Source organism: Podarcis melisellensis (genome assembly GCF_964234715.1).
Source record: "Podarcis melisellensis genome assembly, chromosome: 2".
In the NCBI taxonomy this organism is placed as follows: domain Eukaryota; kingdom Metazoa; phylum Chordata; class Lepidosauria; order Squamata; family Lacertidae; genus Podarcis; species Podarcis melisellensis.
In genome coordinates, this window is record NC_138529.1 from 13,227,928 (window position 1) to 13,247,261 (window position 19,334).

The 19,334-nt window shown below is 47.4% G+C and overlaps 2 protein-coding genes across 4 annotated transcripts in view; both read right to left on the reverse strand.

The window, feature by feature from the left end:
• Positions 1–1,346: 1,346 nt before the first annotated feature.
• Positions 1,347–11,896, reverse strand: MYG1 (MYG1 exonuclease; the record flags this gene model as incomplete). The annotated part of the gene is made up of 7 exons (XM_081898881.1): positions 11,698–11,896; positions 9,351–9,463; positions 6,975–7,134; positions 5,879–6,028; positions 4,202–4,324; positions 2,360–2,541; positions 1,347–1,533 (listed from the first exon to the last, which is right to left on the reverse strand). Exons 1-7 carry the CDS (start codon positions 11,857–11,859, stop codon positions 1,347–1,349), a joined length of 1,077 nt encoding a protein of 358 aa, XP_081755007.1. The 5' UTR covers positions 11,860–11,896.
• A 5,515-nt stretch (positions 11,897–17,411) lies between these two features.
• The window catches only part of VDR (vitamin D receptor), a 79,450-nt gene continuing 77,527 nt past the window's right edge, over positions 17,412–19,334 (reverse strand). For all 3 annotated transcript variants that reach the window (XM_081898826.1, XM_081898827.1, XM_081898828.1), the window contains one exon: positions 17,412–18,596. In XM_081898826.1, the coding sequence (XP_081754952.1) occupies positions 18,337–18,596 (260 nt within the window). In that variant the 3' untranslated portion in view covers positions 17,412–18,336. The remainder of the gene's footprint in view (positions 18,597–19,334) is intronic.

Sequence of the window (19,334 nt, forward strand, 5' to 3'; positions counted from 1 at the left end):
CCACTGTAGTTGTTTATTTCCTTGACATCTGATGGGAGGGCATTCCACAGGGCAGGTGCCACTACCAAGAAGGCCCTCTTCCTGGTTCCCAGTAACGTTACTTCTCAGGTATACAGGACTGAGGCTGTTTAGGGCTTTGAAGGGCAGCACCAACACTTTGAATTGTGCTCAGAAATGTACTGGGAGTACATTTGTAGGTCTTGTAAGCCACTTTGAGCTCCAGTCCAGGGAAAAGGCAGGATATAAATAAAAGCCCCCCCCCCAAAGCCTGGGTTATCTTCCCATGTGCCCAATTCCTGCAATTCTGGGAAGAGCTGGCGAAGCTTTAAGCCATTCCCAAAGGCTTGCTTTCATTTGTTGTCCTGCTACGGCTTTGAGGGTTTACCTCTTACCTACAGGCCCCCGTGTCCCCTTCAATACTTGCGGTGCCCACAAAACGGTCTCTGTAAAATATACCCAGGAAAATGTGCACTGCACAAGGGGCCGTTTGCTCTTCCCGCTCAGTTGCCGTTTGCCCTGCCTCAGCCTCTCCTTCATTGAACGTGCCCACAAATATTTCATTGGATGGCAAGATTGAACGCTCACCCTCCTATCCGTTCTGAACTGTGGAGAGGTGCCAAAAAATTCTACGAATGACTGTGGGGGGCAGCGGCTTACGTAGATGTCTCTCCCCCCCCCACTTACGAAGCAGTTGGGGAAGGAGACTGCCCACACCCTTTTGTAATCCTGTCTCATTTCCTTCTCTTTAAGAAGTGACCGCCATTTTGTCTTGGGTCATACCCCACCACACATGCTGCAGTCGTCTTGCGACTGGCACCCAATAATAACGCTTTCTTCCCCAAAATTCCAAATGCGCCACCCCCCCCCAAGTTGGTGACCCTAATAAATTAATAATAATAATAATAATAATAATAATAATAATAAATAATAATAATAATAATGTGGTACCTTGGGTTAAGAACTTAATTCGTTCTGGAGCATCACTTTAGTTAATGGGGCCTCCTGCTGCCGCCGGAGCACGATTTCTGTTCTCATCCTGAAGCAAAGTTCTTAACCTGAGGTACTATTTCTGGGTTAGCGGAGTCTGTAACCTGAAGCGTATGTAACCTGAAGCGTATGTAACCAGAGGTACCACTGTAGTAGTAGCAGTAGTAGTAGTAGTAACAACAACAACAATAATAATGTTATTATTTATATCCTGCCCACCTGGCTGGGTTTTCCTCAGCCCCTTTACTTCTACCAACAATTTTCCTCACAAAAGATACAAAAAAGCTCCTTTTAAAAAAAAAATAAAAATCAAAGTTTATGGCAAGCCCACAACCTGTCCCTCTCCCCCCGAGTCCAACTCATGAGCTGCATGCGCCGGATTCGACCTGCCGCGCCAAGGTCTTCCGTGCCATTTCTAGCGCCCCCTCCTTGGTGTGGTTCCCCCCGATGAAGCCGCTGGAGTGCACAAAGATGCAGCCGGGGATCCCGCTGGCCTGAGAGAGCTCCTCATCGCGTAGGCCACACCATTCGGCCAGAAGCGACAACCTGATGGGAGGGAGAGCAAGAGAGCCAAGAGTGACTGAAAGAATAATAATAATAATAATAATAATAATAATAATAATTTTATTTATAACCCGCCCTCCCCAGCCGAAGTCGGGCTCAGAGCAACAACAGTAAAATAATGCCACATTCTAAAATCAATTCATTATAAAATCAGTTCAAATCAAATTAATGGCAACCATTGGCCTAGAGTTCTGAGAGGATTACCAAAGGTGAGGGTCAGGCTGCACCCTGGCCAAAGGCCTGGTGGAACAGCTCTGTCTTGCAGGCCCTGCGGAAAGATGTCAAGTCCTGCAGGGCCCTAGTCTCTTGTGACAGAGTCTTCCACCAGATCGGGCCACAGCCGAAAAAGCCCTGGCTCTGGTTGAGGCCAACCTAACCTCCCTGTGGCCCGGGACCTCCAAGATGTTTTTGTTTGAAGACCGTTAAGGTCCTCCGTGGGACATACCAGGAGAGGCAGTCCCGTAGGTACGAGGGTCCTAGGCCGTACTTTGATGTGCTTTCGAACTGCTAGGTTGGCAGGAGCAGGGACCGAGCAACGGGAGCTCACCCCGTTGCGGGGATTAGAACCACGGACCTTCCAATAGGCAAGCCCTAGGCTCTGTGGTTTAACCCACAGCGCCACCCACGTCCCTAGAATTATTAATCAGGTTTAAATAAAAATGTAAGTCTAGGGGTCTAGGGTGCAAGGGTGAGAGATGGTGTCCTGAATTTGGGGGCCCCCCAGAGCTATGGGATTTCAAAATGCTCTCCCCATCCCACAATACAGGACAAAAGTGTGTGTGTGGGGCATTTCGGAGCCCTTGCTCACCTGTTCTGGAAGGTGTGCAGCCCAGCAGGAACACACTGGACCCGCCACTGGCCTCCCAGATCCGTGTACAGGACAAATTTGAGAGGCTTCTTGACGCCCAGCTCTTGCTCTAGGTTGAAAAGGTGCTCCTTCCATGGGCAGCCACCCTGGGCCAACACCAGAATCTCACCGCTAGGGTCAACCTGCCAAGGAAGGAGATGCATGTCATTCATAGTCACCAACTGCACCACCTGAACGAGAGACATAGGAGGACTATGTGCAAGAAGGTGAGAGATGTCCGCCAGGTAAGACTGTTCTAGACTCCTGTGCAAAACCTAGGGGCTACATCAGGCCGCTGGAGGTATTAACCTCTCCTCTTTCTATATATCTTTCTCCTCTTTCTATATTATGTGCTCTCTCTCCTTATGGCTCCACAACTGGCAAAGTGAGCTTCTGCCAGGGTGGAAACCAAGAGACACAGCTGTCCATGGAGGAACAGGTCAATTCTGTGTCCAGGGCGGCTATCTACCAGCTCCACCTGGTACCCAGGCTGAGACTCACAGACTGTCTCGCCAGAGTTGTGCATGCTCTGGTTATCTCCCGCTTGGACTACTGCAATGTGCTCTACGTGGGGCTACCTTTGAAGGTGACCCGGAAACTGCAGTTAATCCAGAATGCGGCAGCTAGACTGGTGACTGGGGGCGGCCGCCGAGACCACATAACACCGGTCTTGAAAGACCTACACTGGCTCCCAGTACGTTTCCGAGCACAATTCAAAGTGTTGGTGCTGACCTTTAAAGCCCTAAACGGCCTCGGTCCAGTATATTTGAAGGAGCGTCTCCACCTCCATCATTCTGCCCGGACACTGAGGTCCAGCGCCGAGGGCCTTCTGGCGGCTCCCTCGCTATGAGAAGCCAAGTTACAGGGAACCAGGCAGAGGGCCTTCTCAGTAGTGGCGCCCGCCCTGTGGAACGCCCTGCCACCAGATGTCAAAGAGAAAAATAACTACCAAACTTTTAGAAGACATCTGAAGGCAGCCCTCTTTAGGGAAGATTTTAATGTTTAATAGGTTATTGTATTTTAGTGTTCTGTTGGAAGCCGCCCAGAGTGGCTGGGGAAACCCAGCCAGATGGGTGGGGTATAAATAATGTATTACTATTACTACTACTACTACTACTACTACTACTACTATTATTATTATTATTATTATTTTATTTATTTACCAGTCATTTCCACCCATGTCCTCCCACCTGCTAGAACTCAGGCCATTGATCCATCTAGGCCAGTATTGTCTACACTGACTGGTAGCAGCCCTCCAGGATTTCCAGACTTTCCTGGATCCTACCAGCAGCTGCTGGGGATTAAACCCTGAGGCCTTCTGCACACAAAACAGATGCTCAGCCACTTAGCTATGGCCCTTCCCCTTCATGCAAACAGCAAGATAGTTACATGTGCACACACCATGAAATTGCAATTCCAATGCACACCCTTCTCCTCCTTGGGGAGCCACTTCATGAGATATTTCATCTCACGGGAAAGCAGGTGCTTGTGAGAACAGGAGATGGAAGCACATTCAGAGGTGTGTTCAGAGTACAGTGGTACCTCGGGTTAAGTACTTAATTCGTTCCGGAGGTCTGTTCTTAACCTGAAACTGTTCTTAACCTGAAGCACCACTTTAGCTAATGGGGCCTCCTGCTGCTGCCGCGCCACCGGAACACAATTTCTGTTCTCATCCTGAAGCAAAGTTCTTACCCCAGGTAATATTTCTGGGTTAGTGGAGTCTGTAACCTGAAGCGTCTATAACCTGAAGCGTATGTAACCCGAGGCACCACTGTACTTTAGCCCTCCTCTTGGCAGTGGTACCTCAAAGCGCTGCTGGATGGCTTTCTCCACAAGGGTGCGCGCAGGAATCCAGGCACGGTAATAGTAATCGAGGCGGTCCAAGAATTCGTTGCCTACCAGCTCCATGGCCTTCTGGAAACCAGGCTGGGAAACAAAGCACAGGGTCGGCAAATTATCTACTCCGAAGCCATGTGGAATCGCTCCCTCGGGTCGTGCAGCCCGCCCCACACATGCCTGAGCTACTGGCTTGTTTGGAGAGTGCAAAGTGGCGGCCCTGGACAACCTCTCTCAACACCGTTCGAGATAAGCCAACCACTCGGGTTTTGCTGCTGCCTCTTTGCTCTTTATCAGCTGAGATTTGCTCCAGCGGGCAGGAGAGACACGTCCTAGCCAGTGATGGTCAGGCAAAGGCAGACACCAGGCCACAGACGCCACAAGGAGCAGGGAAAGAGATTAGGGCACTGAGCTGCGGTGCCAAGCCCCGGAGCACTTGAACCCGAGTTGGCAGCAACGGGTGGAAAAAGCCTTTGGGAAGTTGGAACGGACATCCCAGTACAAATTGCCGGTCGCTTTGAGACGTTGCAAAGCTTGACCAATCTGGGGTACGCACTCGCACAACACCTTGAGGCCCTCTGCTCACAACTGCTTCATGCAGATTAGAAGAGGCTGCAATGGCGCAAATCTAAACTGTTCTCCATAGATCTCCTGAATTAACTGCCAAGGTCGCACTCTGGTTCTTAAGGATGCAGCGCCATCATTCAGAAGTCACCCAACCAGCTCCTCGTTTAGTGAAAGGCACAAGTTAACAAATGTGTCTTATTACCGTATTTTTCGCTCCATAGGACGCACTTTTTTCCTCCTAAAAAGTAAGGAGAAATGTCTGTGCGTCTTATGGAGCGAATGCCTACGGATGGCGGAGGGATCTGCTGCAGTCGCGAGCAGAGGATCGATGGTTCTCCTTCCTTCCCTCCTCCGTCGCTCGCTTTGAAGCAACCAAGCAGGAGAGGAGCCGCTTTAAAGCAACCGTGCTCTCTTTCCCTCTCTCCCTCCCTGGCTCAGCGAGCTGAAAAGCTCCTCCACACACCCCACACATGCTCCTTGTCCCGTCAGTGTTTTTCCTTCCCTCCCCATAAACCCCTCTCTTGCGTTGTTAGCCGCCTCCTTCTCCATCCCCCCCACTCGTGCTCCTTGTCCCTTCAGTGTTTTTCCTTCCCTCCCCACTTAAAACGTGGTTACAAAGCACGGATCCACATGGATCCTCAGGATTTTTGCATTGGGTCACCCCAAGTTCACCATCAGATCACATAGCATGTCCATGGCTACAGCCTGCACCAAAAGAATCACGCACCCACTGTTTCGTGGGGCTGCAATGGCGCAAAAACGTGGTTACAAAGCACGGATCCACATGGATTCTCAGGATTTTTGCATTGGGCTACCCCAAACTCACCGTCAGGTCACATGTCTGTGGCCACAGCATGAACCACAAAAATCGTACATCCACTGTTTAGTTCAGAATATTTTTTTTCTTGTTTTCCGCCTCTAAAAACTAGGTGTCTCTTTTTGTCAGGTGCGCCTTATGGAGCGAAAAATATGGTATTTTATGCCTAAATCTACTTGGAGGTCTATTTACTCCACTCCTTCGTTTTCCTAACTGGGACACAGAGAGCTGGAAAATACAAATACAATTCAGATCCCGACCTCGGTGTCTTGATCCTTGTCATTCCAGCGGGGGTTCAGGTAGGCAACCCTGGAGCTCACATTGGTGGTCATGGCATAGCGAGGTTCCCCATCCCACTGGGAGATGCCGTTGTCTATGGCGTCAATCTCTTCCACAAAGTTCTCGTACAACTAGAGGGAGGGGGAGAACAAGAAAGTTCAGTTTAGTGACCTGCCCTGGAAAAGTAGGTTTTGTGGATCACAGAGAGGTTGGAAGCCAGGTAAGATTCAGCCCCCATGCCTGCATACTTTAGGGGCATGGCAGATACTTCCCAAGGTCTCATGAAGCAGAAAGGGCATCAAGGGGAAGCCCCACAGATATATGCATATTGCAGCAGTGCTGGATCAGTACCACCCCCGCCACTACAACCAAGGTGGCTAACCTGTGGTCCTCCTGATGTTGTTGGGACTCCAGATCTCACTACCCCGGTCACTGTGGCCACAATCAGACAGCAATACCCAAGTTTAATAACAACTTCCTGCCGTGAAGACCTCATTTGGCGTTTTGTATTGGCTCCATTTGACGGCGCTCTAGAGCACACAGCCTCCAGTTAGATTGCATGTTCCAAACAGTGACTCATGTAGGAACAAAGGGGACCCGAGGCAGATGGTTCTTGCTCTTTCATTGTTTAAAAATAGATATTTTGGCCTCAAGAGCGAAATGCACCTCCTATCTTAATTCAGAAATGTGGGGTGCATTGTGCTTCTTACACCTTGGCCCAGAATAATTTGGAATACACCAAGGATCTTTTGCAGGACTCTCAAGCAGGGGTGGAGATGCCCAGCAATTAATAATAATAATAATAATAATAATAATAATAATAATAATAATAATAATACTTTATTATTTATACCCCGCCCATCTGGCTGGGTTTCCCCAGCCACTCTGGGTGGCTCCCAATCGAATATTAAAAACACAATACAGCATTAAACATAAAAAAACTTCCCTAATACCCAGTGGGCCACATGTTCTGTATCCCTGCAAGAGCCAAGGGGTTGAGTTCGTTCATTTCCCCCATTGTTCCGGAGGCTTTTGATGTTGGGAAGGGATCTCACAGATATGCACACACGCAAGTACCTTGTCATAGAGCACACGCACGACAGGATCCTCCTCCTTGAGGCCCAGCTGGTTTGCCAAAATCTCAGAGCCAAAATGGGTGTAAACCAGCCCTGCACTGCTCAGCTTGGTCTGCCAAGGTTTATCAGGCTTCAGGCTGTGCATGGACTCCCCGAATGACCTGTGGGAACAAGGAGGGATCGGAGGAGTCAATAAAGAACAACCCGAAGGAGGGAGGAAAGCCTGGAACACTCCCCTTTCCAAGTAAATAATACCAACCACAAGGAGATGGAAATTTCCCAGGGCCCCAGACCCAAAACTAGGAGACCCTCCCTTTCATATACAAACTACTGCAATTAGTGTGTGTTATTAATGGGACACGGGTGGCGCTGTGGGTTAAACCACAGAGCCTAGGACTTGCCGATCAGAAGGTTGGTGGTTCAAATCCCTGCGACGGGGTGAGCTCCCGTTGCTCGGTCCCTGCTCCTGCCCACCTAGCAGTTTGAAAGCACGTCAAAGTGCAAGCAGATAAATAGGTACCGCTCCAGTGGGAAGGTAAACGGCGTTTCCGTGTGCCGCTCTGGTTCGCCAGAAGCGGCTTAGTCCTGCTGGCCACATGACCCGGAAGCTGTACACCGGCTCCCTTGGCCAATAAAGTGAGATGAGTGCCGCAACCCCAGAGTCGGCCACAACTGGACCTAATGGTCAGGGGTCCCTTTACCTTTACCTATTAACGGGCAACTCTTGGAAACAGCAGTGCAACTGGGATATTGTAGGGAGGGAAGTGCATTATATATCTGGAACAAGCTGTTTAAGGCAACGTAGAATGTGAAAGGGAATTAGGGGCACCTAAACAGGCATGTCAGTTTGCACAACTTTTTCAAGTTACCAAGGTTTTCTCCACTACAGAACTCTCCTTAGTTAGGGCTGAACCTCTTACAGCAAAGATGGGGAGGTTGTGGCCCTCCAGATGTTGTTTGACTACAACTCCCATCATCCCTGACCACTGGTGGTGCTGGCTGGAGCTGATGGAGCCCGATATCTGGAGGGCCACAGGCTCTCTGTCCTGATTTAGGACATGATGTCCATGATGTCTTCCTGTCTCTTTGCTCCTGGGCTTGTTGTCTTTCATCCTTTCGGTTCAGCATGGACTGCCCAGCAGATGAGAAGGTGGTGGGCAGCACTAGATAGGATAGGACTAGATTTGAAAGGTCCAAAGGCTAAGGGTTTCTAGGAAATGATATACAATGAATTGAAAAAGATGTTGAAATTGACCGTTCCCCAAAAACCTAAAGCCTTTTGGTTGGGGATAATAGGGGTGGAGATTCAAAAACACCACTACCCTCGACTAACATTTTTATGTATGCAACAACTACAGCTAGAACTTTATATGCACATAAATGGAACGACAAAGAGACTCCCCACAATGGAAGAATTGTTCATAAAACCGATGGGCTACATGGAAATGGCGAAACTGACTGCTAAAATAAGAGGACAAAATGATATCTTCATAAAAGAATGGAAGCCACTGGTGGATTACCGATCAAACTATCATTCTTCTATGAAATCACATGCAGGATTTGAGATATGAGCAATGGAAGAATGTGGAGAATGGATTTGGGGGGCTTAGAAAATAAATACAGTCAAACCTCGGTTCCTGAACGCCTCCGTTTTGGCTCCCGAACACCGAAAACCTGGAAATAAGTGCTTCGGTTTTCGAACGATTTCCAGAAGCCGAACGTGCTACGTGGCTTCCGTTTTGAGTTTCCCTATTGTATTGTACTGAGGCTTCTGCTTTCAGTTTTTGGTTGTCAAACGTTTCGGAAGTCGAACAGTCTTCCGGAACGGATTACGTCTGGCAACCAAGGTTTGACTGTATAGATGTGTTTTAATGCAGCTCTTAAGGGGGAATGATAATAATTAATAACAACACCACTACCAGGGAAGGAGGGACAGGAAGTCAAGAAGAAAATGTGTGACAAAAAAATGAGACACAGACATACCTCTTGTTACGTTTGCTTCAGGTTAAATCTTTTCAGGTTGCGTCCTGCGGCGACCCGGAAGTAACAGAACGGGTTACTTCCAGGTTTCGCAGCTTGCGCATGCGCAGATGCTCAAAATGATGTCACGAGCATGCGCAGAAGCAGCGAATCGCAACCCACACACGCGGGTTGCATTCTGCTCAGGTTGCGAACGAGGTTCCGGAACGGATCCTGTTCACAACCAGAGGTACCACTGTATATGTTGGGAGTTATGTAATAATATGGAAGATTTAATAAAAACATCATTTAAAAAAAGAGAGATTTGAAAGGTCCACTGCCAGAGTAAGCTGTGGTAACCTTGCTATTCCACTAGCTGCCAGCACTGGGAGGAAAGGCTGCAGGAATTCAACAGTACCTCTGGTGATGGTCGTAGCGATGCTTTTGAGGGTCATATTCGCCTCCAACGTCCACAACCACATCACACTCCGACAGCAGCTGAGCATCCCGTGTCCGGATGATCTCTGCATCCTGAGGGCACAGCAGGGCGACAACAAACAAAAGCCGTGAAACAAAAGGTGCCCCAGCGCTATTCCAGGCTGTCCACTTTGCAGTTTCTGATCTCTATCCCTTCACGATTCCTTGGTGCCTTCAGGTGAAAAAGATACACCAGGTAGGCAGGATGAACAGCTGTGACTGGGACCATTTGCTCCTATATGCAAGCTCTTGAGTTCTTCTTCGTGAGGTGTGTGTTTCTGCATGTAAAGGTGAAGGGACCCCTGACCATTAGGTCCAGTCGTGGCCGACTCTGGGGTTGCAGTGCTCATCTCACTTTATTGGCCGAGGGAGCCAGCGTACAGCTTCCGGGTCATGTGGCCAGCAGGACTAAGCCGTTTCTGGCAAACCAGAGCAGCACACGGAAATGCCGTTTACCTTCCCGCCGGAGCGGTACCTATTTATCTACTTGCACTTTGACGTGCTTTCGAACTGCTAGGTTGGCAGGAGCAGGGATCGAGCAATGGGAGCTCACCCCGTCGCGGGGATTCGAACCGCCGACCTTCTGATCGGCAAGTCCTAGGCTCTGTGGTTTAACCCACAGCACCACCCACGTCCCTTTGCATGATGATGGCTTTAAAAAACGAACAGTGAACAGTTTCTAGCTCTCCCGACACTGAAGACAGTATTTAAAGTATCTCGGCAACACCTGGTGACATCTCAGAAAGCAAGGAGAGGGGACACCCAGTTTGTGTCCCCCGCCCCCTCTAAAGCTTGGTAGGAGAAGCTGTGTAAATTATGGAAACTGCAAAACTACTTGAAAATTTGCATAATCTATATAGGTTCGCTGGTGCAGAATTCTAATTAAGTGCAAAATACACTAAGTCCTAATAAGATGGAACTCCTCAAATTGCCTTTTTGCAGGGAGTAAACCAACACCATTCCAGTCGTACAATGCTCCTGCTTCCTGCCTTTATGCTATTAGGACTTAGTGTGGTTTGCAACAAATTAATTGCAACAAAAACTACAGTGGCACCTTGGTTTACAAACTTAATCCGTTCCGGAAGTCCGTTCTTAAACTGAAACCATTCTTAAACCGATGCGCACTTCCCCTAATGAGGCCTCCCACCGTTCTTAGACCGAGGTAAAGTTCGCAAACCAGGACACTACTTCCGGTTTTGCGGAGTCTGTAAACCGAATCGTTCGTAAACAGGACTGTTCTTAAACTAAGGTACCACTGTACAAGGTCTTGTGGCACCTTAAAGACAAACAAATTTTATTGTGGTGTAGCTTTAGTGTACTTCATCAGTTGCATAGAACGTGATCCTCAGTTGTCAGGTATATATAGAAACGTGGATGTAAAGGGGAAAACCGCCCTGCCATCCTGGCCTGGGCATTGCCATCTATTCTGCTCCTGGATCCGACCTGGGAGAAGTGTTGCGATGCTGATGGTGGAATTCTCTTTATACCCAGAACGGCCACTGACACCGGCCAGGAGTTGTAAGAACTACAATATAATAAATTGTGCTTGCTTTTGCTGTCTTGACCAAAGGGAAGGATACAGTGGTACCTTGGGTTAAGTACTTAATTCGTTCCAGAGGTCTGTTCTTAACCTGAAGCACCACTTTAACTAATGGGGCCTCCTGCTGCCGCCACACCGCTGGAGCACGATTTCTGTTCTTATCCTGAAGCAAAGTTCTTAACCTGAAGCACTATTTCTGGGTTAGCAGAGTCTGTAACCTGAAGAGTCTGTAACTTGAAGCGTATGTAACCCGAGGTACCACTGTATAAAATACCGCAAACCAAACAAGCTACATTCCCTGCTATTTACCTCCAGGTTTTACACATGCGCAAGCAGAGATTTACGCCCACGTGCATTTATACCGGAACAGCTAAAGATCCTATCTCCACGCTGCTGTCCCAACCAGGACGGGACACCCCCCCCCACGCCCCATTTATACATAAATGCACATTCATTCTAATTGCACGGATGGTGCAATTAGCAATTCAAATATTTGCGCAAGTGCATTGCCCGGGGGAGTTGCGTGGCGCGCAGCTTGCCGCATCCACGCAGTTGCTGGTGGTTCCAGGATCAGGCCCTGCAAGAGCCCAACACGGGGGTGGAACGTCACGTGTGTACTGGATCTCGGGTGTGGGAGGAAAAGGAGGCTAGCCGAAAAGGCTTCCGAATCGGAACCGGATTAAGGAGGTCGCAACACACGTGCGGGGGGGGCGTTACTTCGGAGTAAGAAGCCCCCAGCTGCGTATACCTGATAAGAGGGCAGCAGCCGCAGGAGGAAACACGCGAGCGCCTCGTCGCAGTGGAAGGTGCCGCCGTGGGTGCCGATGCGGGCCGGTCGGGGGCGCTTCGGGCCGGGCATGAGGCTGCGAGTCAGGCGGGGGAGCCCAGCGAACACGCGGCGCATGCGCATAGCCACGGAACGCCGGCCCGGGAAGGCGCTTTGCTTCCTGCCTTCCCCGCGCTCGCCCCACCCGCCTCTACCGTATTCCTGAGACTCCAAGCGCACTGCAATGTCCTTGCACCGTGTTTCCCAAACTTGGGTCTCCAGCTGTTTTTTGGACTACAACTCCCATCATCCCTTGCTAGCAAGCAGTGGTGTAGCGTGGGGGGTACAGGGGGGGCTGGCCGCACCGGGCGCAACATCTGGGGTTAGGGTTAGGGGGCGCAAATCCACGGGTTAGGGGGCGCAAATTACTTGCCCCGGGTGCTGACAACCCACGCTACGCCACTGCTAGCAAGACCCGGTGGTCAGGGATGATGGGACTTGTAGTCCAGAAATAACAACTACAAGTTTGGGAAATACTGTCGGGGATGAAGGGGGCGGGGATTTTATAGAGGGGTGAAAAAGCGGGCAAATAGAAGGGGAAGAAATGGAGGCAGTGAGAGATTTTACTTTCTTGGGCTCCATGATCACTGCAGATGGTGACAGCAGTCACGAAATTAAAAGACGCCTGCTCCTTGGGAGAAAAGCAATGACAAACCTAGACAGCATCTTGAGAAGTAGAGACATCACCTTGCCAACAAAGGTCCGTATAGTAAAAGCTATGGTTTTCCCAGTAGTGATGTATGGAAGTGAGAGCTGGACCATAAAGAAGGCTGATACCCGAAAAATTGATGCTTTTGAATTATGGTGCTGGAGGAGACTCTTGAGAGTCCCATGGACTGCAAGAAGATCAAACCTCTCCATTCTGAAGGAAATCAGCCCTGAGTGCTCACTGGAAGGACAGATCCTGAAGCTGAGGCTCCAATACTTTGGCTACCTCATGAGAAGAGAAGACTCCCTGGAAAAGACCCTGATGTTGGGAAAGATGGAGGGCACAAGGAGAAGGGGACGACGGAGGACGAGATGGTTGGACAGTGTTCTCGAAGCTACCAGCATGAGTTTGACCAAACTGCGGGAGGCAGTGGAAGACAGGAGTGCCTGGCGTGCTCTGGTCCATGGGGTCAAAAAGAGGCGGACACGACTAAACAACGGAAAAAGCGGGCAGGGAGTTGGAGCCATCAGGCTCACAACACTTCTTCATCATGTCTCGTAAAAGTAACGTGAGGAGCGCCCAGGCATCGTCTTGGGGCACGTTTCTCAAATGTTTAAAGCCCAAGCTACACGCGCACGTGCGCCACTTTGGTGGGTTGCGTGTTGTCTTGCACAGGACCTGGGTTCAAATGCTCCCTCAGCTGCGCATGCTCACTTTGGGCCCGTCATTGCTTCCCTCTCAGTCTATCCATAACTGTCAACCTTCCCTTTTTTGGAAGCAAATTCCCTTATTCCAGCGCCGTTTCCTGCTGCTATCACGGATTGTTAGATATCCCGTAGACTGTCCCCGGGACAGGTGAGGCTGCTGATCCCTTATTTTCGAGGCTGCTAAGCCCTTATTTTCAAATCTGAAAGTTGACAGCTATGAGTCTATCCTACCTCACAGGGTTGCTGTGACGCTCCTTAAGGAAGGGTGAAGGTTGTTGAGTTGTTTAAAAGCAGTAATTGTCCTACCCACCCGCCTTCCTGAACACAAATAGAAGCCATGTGTAAGTATATTTAGGGGACAAGCATTTTATTCTTTTTCTTCCACATTTTCTTACCCAATTTGAGAAACCTGCTTCCTCAAAAGGCAGTTTTCACCCCTCTAGATGAGCGAAAGAGTCTGCAGACCAAACAAAGCGTTTCCTGTTCATGCAGTGTAACAGGGACTTCTGGCAACGCTTCTCCCCATTTTCTAATATTTGGTACAAATGAGGATGGCAGACAGCAGTGATTTTGAATAACCTTGTGCTAAAGTGTGTGTGTGTGATTGTGCAGTTGAAAGGCTTCCCCAGGGTCATCTAGTCCAACCCCCTGCAATGGAGGATTATCAGCCCCCAGCCCCCTCCAATTAGAATTCAGTGTTTAAAAGAAACTCCCCAAAGCATGTTGAAACACCTTCTTTGGGGACAGAAACTCTTATTTGCTTTCATCTTCAGGCATGTTGCATCTTTGAAAATATCCTTGAAGTGCTCCTTTTCTGTGTCTGTTAGTTACTAACTAAGGCAGGTTCCTAAATGAATTGTCGCAATACAGTGGTACCTCGGGTTACATACGCTTCAGGTTACATACGCTTCAGGTTACACACTCCGCTAACCCAGAAATAGTGCTTCAGGTTAAGAACTTTGCTTCAGGATAAGTACAGAAATCGGCCCCGGCGGCGTGGCAGCAGCAGGAGGCCTCATTAGCTAAAGTGGTCTTCAGGTTAAGAACAGTTTCAGGTTAAGTACGGACCTCCGGAACGAATTAAGTACTTAACCCGAGGTACCACTATATAGTAGATAAGAACTACAGACTCCTATGGAGACACCACCACGACCGGTGCAAGAGTGGAGCAAAGCTCTGTGTACATTTGGATTTTCTTCTTTGAAGTGTGGGGTATATAACGGGGAATTGGTGCAGCCAGGAAATCTGCTTTTAAAAACCTGGCTATGAGCAGCTCAACTTCATCCCAGAGAGAATGAAGTAGCAATCCTATTCTACTTGTCTGGGAGAGTATGCCCCACTAAACTCAATGGGATTTAATTCTGAGCAGACATGTATAATATGTAAGTAAGTCACTCAAGTGAAATGATTTTTTTCTCACAAAGCAGTACGTTTTTATTAATAAGGTAACAGCATTCTACACTTACAACTACGAAAACAGTATTCAATCATTCTTTGTCCTGTCAATAAAGCTCTGGAATAGGTTTTGGTTTTTTAAATATTAGATCTATTTATCCATTAGAAAAAAAGCCCAAAGATGTACAGAGGAATAAAAAGATAGCATTCGCCTCTAGGTCTTCATCATATTTACCACCACTATAATTAAAATATAGATTTGTCTCTTTAAATAATTCTACTGATTTTTTTATAAAGTGCATTGCATGATTTAAATTACACAAGGCAACAAGAGATGATTTGTGTTTCACATTTGGAAAGAAGCTACTCCTCTCTTATTGTACAGGTTTGGCTTTCACATGCAGACTTGGCAAAAATAAACCCCAGCATCTCTGAAAAAAGAGCAGCTATGATTCAAATATCATTGTCCTTAAAATGTCTAAAATCCAATTTACATTTTACAATAGACCATCTTCAACCCATATTAAATAGCTATTTACACATTCAATTATACCACAAAACCTGGTGCAAATTGTTCAGCATAGGCATCATTAATGGATTTAACACAGGAGCCGGGTATCTAAACCACTCTCCCAAGCTACTGGGAAAAGACAGTGGCCTGGTTTGTTTTCCAATGATTGCAAACAGTCTTCTATCCTCATGGCTTAGGGCAGACAACCAAAAGACAACCCTCCGAAAACCTTCTTTAAAAAAAAAAGAATAAGAGGAAAAACAGCAATAGATCTGTGCGAAAGATTCACAATAGAACTAAGAGCTGTCTTGACTTTAAAAAATAACCCAGGGCTAGCTCATCTACAAGCAGTTTAAAATAACGCATGGGTTGGAGGAGGATGTTAGGTTCCACACCTCTCCACATTGACAGAACAAGCATATTGTTACCTCCATCCCTTTAGGCTTGAGGGTTATTTCCTGAGACAGGATGGAAACCTCGCACCTAAGACTCTGATTCCTACAAATGTTATATGCCTTTTTGTTTCAGGCAAGTCCCACTCTCCCTCCATCCCTTAACCAAAGAAAGAATGGCAAGGAACTGCTAATTTCCCCCTTGCAAGTAAGCCTAGCAAGCAAAGCTACACACAGAAACCTCTCTCAGAATCGGCAGCGTGCCCTCTAAATTAGCACGGCTGCTTCTCACATTTTGGGAGGCGGGCAGGCTTTGCAAAGTGCATCCACTCAATCATGTTCTCCTGGATAAGCAGCTGGGCATCTTTCAGCACAGCAGCGCATGCCAGGGAATTGCCACAACTCCCTGGCGCATGCCCACCGTGTGTGCGCTGATGCACATCTCCCTTTCAAACCTTATGGCACTCATGGCAACAGCATGAGGCCGAAACACTGCTAACCATGTAAGTGGCTGTATGCTTACATGCAAAGTCAGGTTGCAAATGCCACTACGGTATCCAAAAAACCCTAAAATATCTGTTTTGTTTAAAACGTTTGACAAGCCTTTCTGAAGGAACTGAATAAAGCGGCTGATATTTGCCCCTGCAACTCAAGTGGGCTTCGAAAATGAGTTTGGAAGGCTTGGATTACAAGCCTATCTATCTAAAGATACATGAAGCAAATGGGTACTTTGTTTTCGTCCCCACTGCCAGGCTGCAGAGGTCTGTGAAAAGGGAAATAGCTGTACTGCTGGGAGGTGGGGGGGGGGGGACACACCACAGACTTACTCCATGTGGGTGGGCTGCCCTTGTGCCAACTCTCCAACGAGCAGAGAAGGAAGTTAAAGACTTTGATGAATCCTACCAAATCCTAGTAATTAAGACTAATTTTAGAGTAAAAGAATCTAGCCATAACTTTGGGAGGAACCGATTCATTGCTCTGGAGCAGACTCAAGGCACTTTGCACCATAATTACTTTCTACCCTACCCTATTACCCTACTGACACCTAGTGAGCAAGAGGGAGATTTCAATAAAAAAAAAGGAAGCTCCCTTCCTTTATTCCCATATGCAAAACCCTACCAGCACAACCCCAAAGGATTTGTTAAACTAAGGGGTTCAATGTGACCTTCCTTTATTCACGGAACTGATTTCTCGTCATCTCACCAGACATTTTAAGTGACAATCTGTAGCTGTGTATACAGTGTGCAAATTGCAGCTATTGCAGGAATAATAAAACCCACACAAATACAATAACACATTGGTGAATGTACACTATGTGTTTGAAGAGAGTAGTACGCTTGTACGTATTTGATGAATAGGCCACTATCTATCAAGCGCCTAGGAGAGAACATCTATAATCATCTTTGCTCTCTCTCTGTTGTTGACAGTTAATTTTACATTTCTGTTTTGTGCAATTATTAGCTATGTATCCTCCAATCTTACGTTGGATTCTGTAAGCTACAACTAAATATCCCAAGCACATTCTCTGCAAAGAAATTATTTTAATATTGGCAATGAATTACTTCCCTTTCCAGCACACAGTTCACATGTGCTTTGTTTTTCCAGAGGTCGTATACAGTAGTCCAGAAGTTGTCAAACTCACAAAATGTCAGCCTCCCTGAGTGTTACTAAGGGCTGATTATGGCTCCAGCATGGAGACATCTGAAAATCACCTCTGCAGAGTACTTCTCAATATGATGGCTGGAATATTTTAGGTGCTACTTTGCATGTGGCTTACCTTGATAAACGGGGCTTTCCCTTTGCCACGCCAAAGTAACCCAATGTGATCCTGAACAAACTCAAGCCTGCTGGCTAGATGAGAAGCCAGTTCTGTATTCCTCTTGGCAGCTGGCCGTGCTTGAAACAAGGCTGCGCTCCAGGCAGGGGCTTGGCTATTAGGAAGTCAACTCCCAGAGTGTCTACACCAGGTCACAGGCCAAATATAATTTTCCTCCCATTACAAATTTATTTAGTGACAACAATGTGCCAGGCACATTTATACACACTAAAAAAAGTCAGAAAGATGACACAGGTTATTTATTCCTGTAAACATGGCTGTGTACACCCCCCCCCCCAATTTTACTCTGCAGCCATTGCACTCCCACCACTGGTTTCGGAAGAGGTGTACATACGATATTATCTTAACCCGTATCTCTCTTCCATCTCTCCTGCATTTTGATGCATTTCCCCCCAAATCACCTTTGATCCAAATTAAGGAAAAGAGCAACCTAGCTGCATTTTAAGCTGGTAATGTGTACACAGCCTGTGTTTTTCCTGTTTATTCTTAGGTTAATAAATACTTTTTCTAGTACTGAAGAGCTCTGAGGTTTGGCAGAGAATTATGAGAGGTGAGGGGAGTTGACATTTTGCACCAAGAATAACAGTTACTCTTCCCTGCATGTTACAGTCATTCTGAACCAAAAGCTCTCAACGTGTTAAAAGAAAGAATATCCCATGTCCAATCCATCACAAATCTTAAATTCCACCAGTTGTTATTCAACCATTCACCTTCCATTTAAGACACAGCACAGACGTCTCAGTTGCTGGCTTGAAAAGCTCAACATTGAAGAAAGCAACAAGCGGTTTCATCATGGCAAAGCAACAAGTGAGAAAGCTCTTTAGTTTTGATAGGCAGGAGAGAAGGGGCTAGCTTGCGAATTGCTGCTCAGCAGCAATGCAAAATATGAGGCTGAAGATATACAAACAATGCAGTCCCTCTGGTAGTGTGGAAAGGAAAAAAAAAATCAAAACTCTTGCCGACAGAATATACAAAACTTCAACTTGGGCCAAAGCTCTCAGTTTGCCACCAGTGGGAAGCTTGGCTGACTTCTCCTTTTACTTCAACACGCTTCATTCCCAGTCACGGAGTCAGGAGATCTCATTGCCAAAGACTTCGAGGACCAGCGGAGTGAGCTGCATGCTGTGCTCCGGAAGAAAGGAGAGGCAGCGATATTGCTTGGAATGCTCCTCGTTCAGGCTCCGGAGGTCTGCAAGTTTTTGGATCATCTTGGGATAGAGCAAGCGGTTGCCTGGAGGAGGGTGTCGGCAGAGAATGTATGTCTGCAGGATAGCTGAAAGATGATCTTGGATGGACTCCACCAGAGCAGTGTCCTGAACGCCAGGGCGGTCTAGGAACAGAAAACATAAACACACCTCCAGTGACCAGGGTAGGCAAAAAGACAAGAACAACAAGAGTCTTCTGTTCCCTCTACTTGTGGTTAAGTTTGTTTTTCCCCCTCTTTTGTCTTCTGAATACTAGTTCCCAAGAATCAGCCCATGCTGTCTGATGCTAGTTTCCTATTATGGGCATCTCCACAACTACTCTCAGAGCTACCAACTCGGCTCTTAAAAATCTACAAAACGTTGCTGAATTTGCAGTTACACTCACACATCCTCTAAGACGTTTCATGCCATGTGCCAAAAGCAGAGGTGTGAAATGGAGTATTAAGATCTGAGGATCGTGAAATACCATGTTTCATTTCTGCTAAAATAAAGCAGCGGAAGATATCAGCCCAGGTCTCTTTTGCATGGGGGAAAAATGAGCATCAGGCCTTGAAGAGCAACAGTTCAGATCACTGAATATAGCTTAGGTTGTGTTCTATGCAATTATCAGAGCTGAGGCTCATGTTACTTTCTTACTGCCCCTGCTGCTTGTTCTTAAGTTATTGAAGAAAGCACCCATCTCCTTCCTTTTGCAGCTTTTATAGCAGGTGGGGAACCTTTCCCAGCTGCCATTTTTCTTCTGAGGAACCCATGACATTGGCAAACAGCAAAAAAGTGGGTGGAGCAATGGATGAGACTCTTACTTTTGTACAGCAGTTTACATTCCAGCCATGCAAAAGTCAGAAGTGACTCTCTCCATCCAA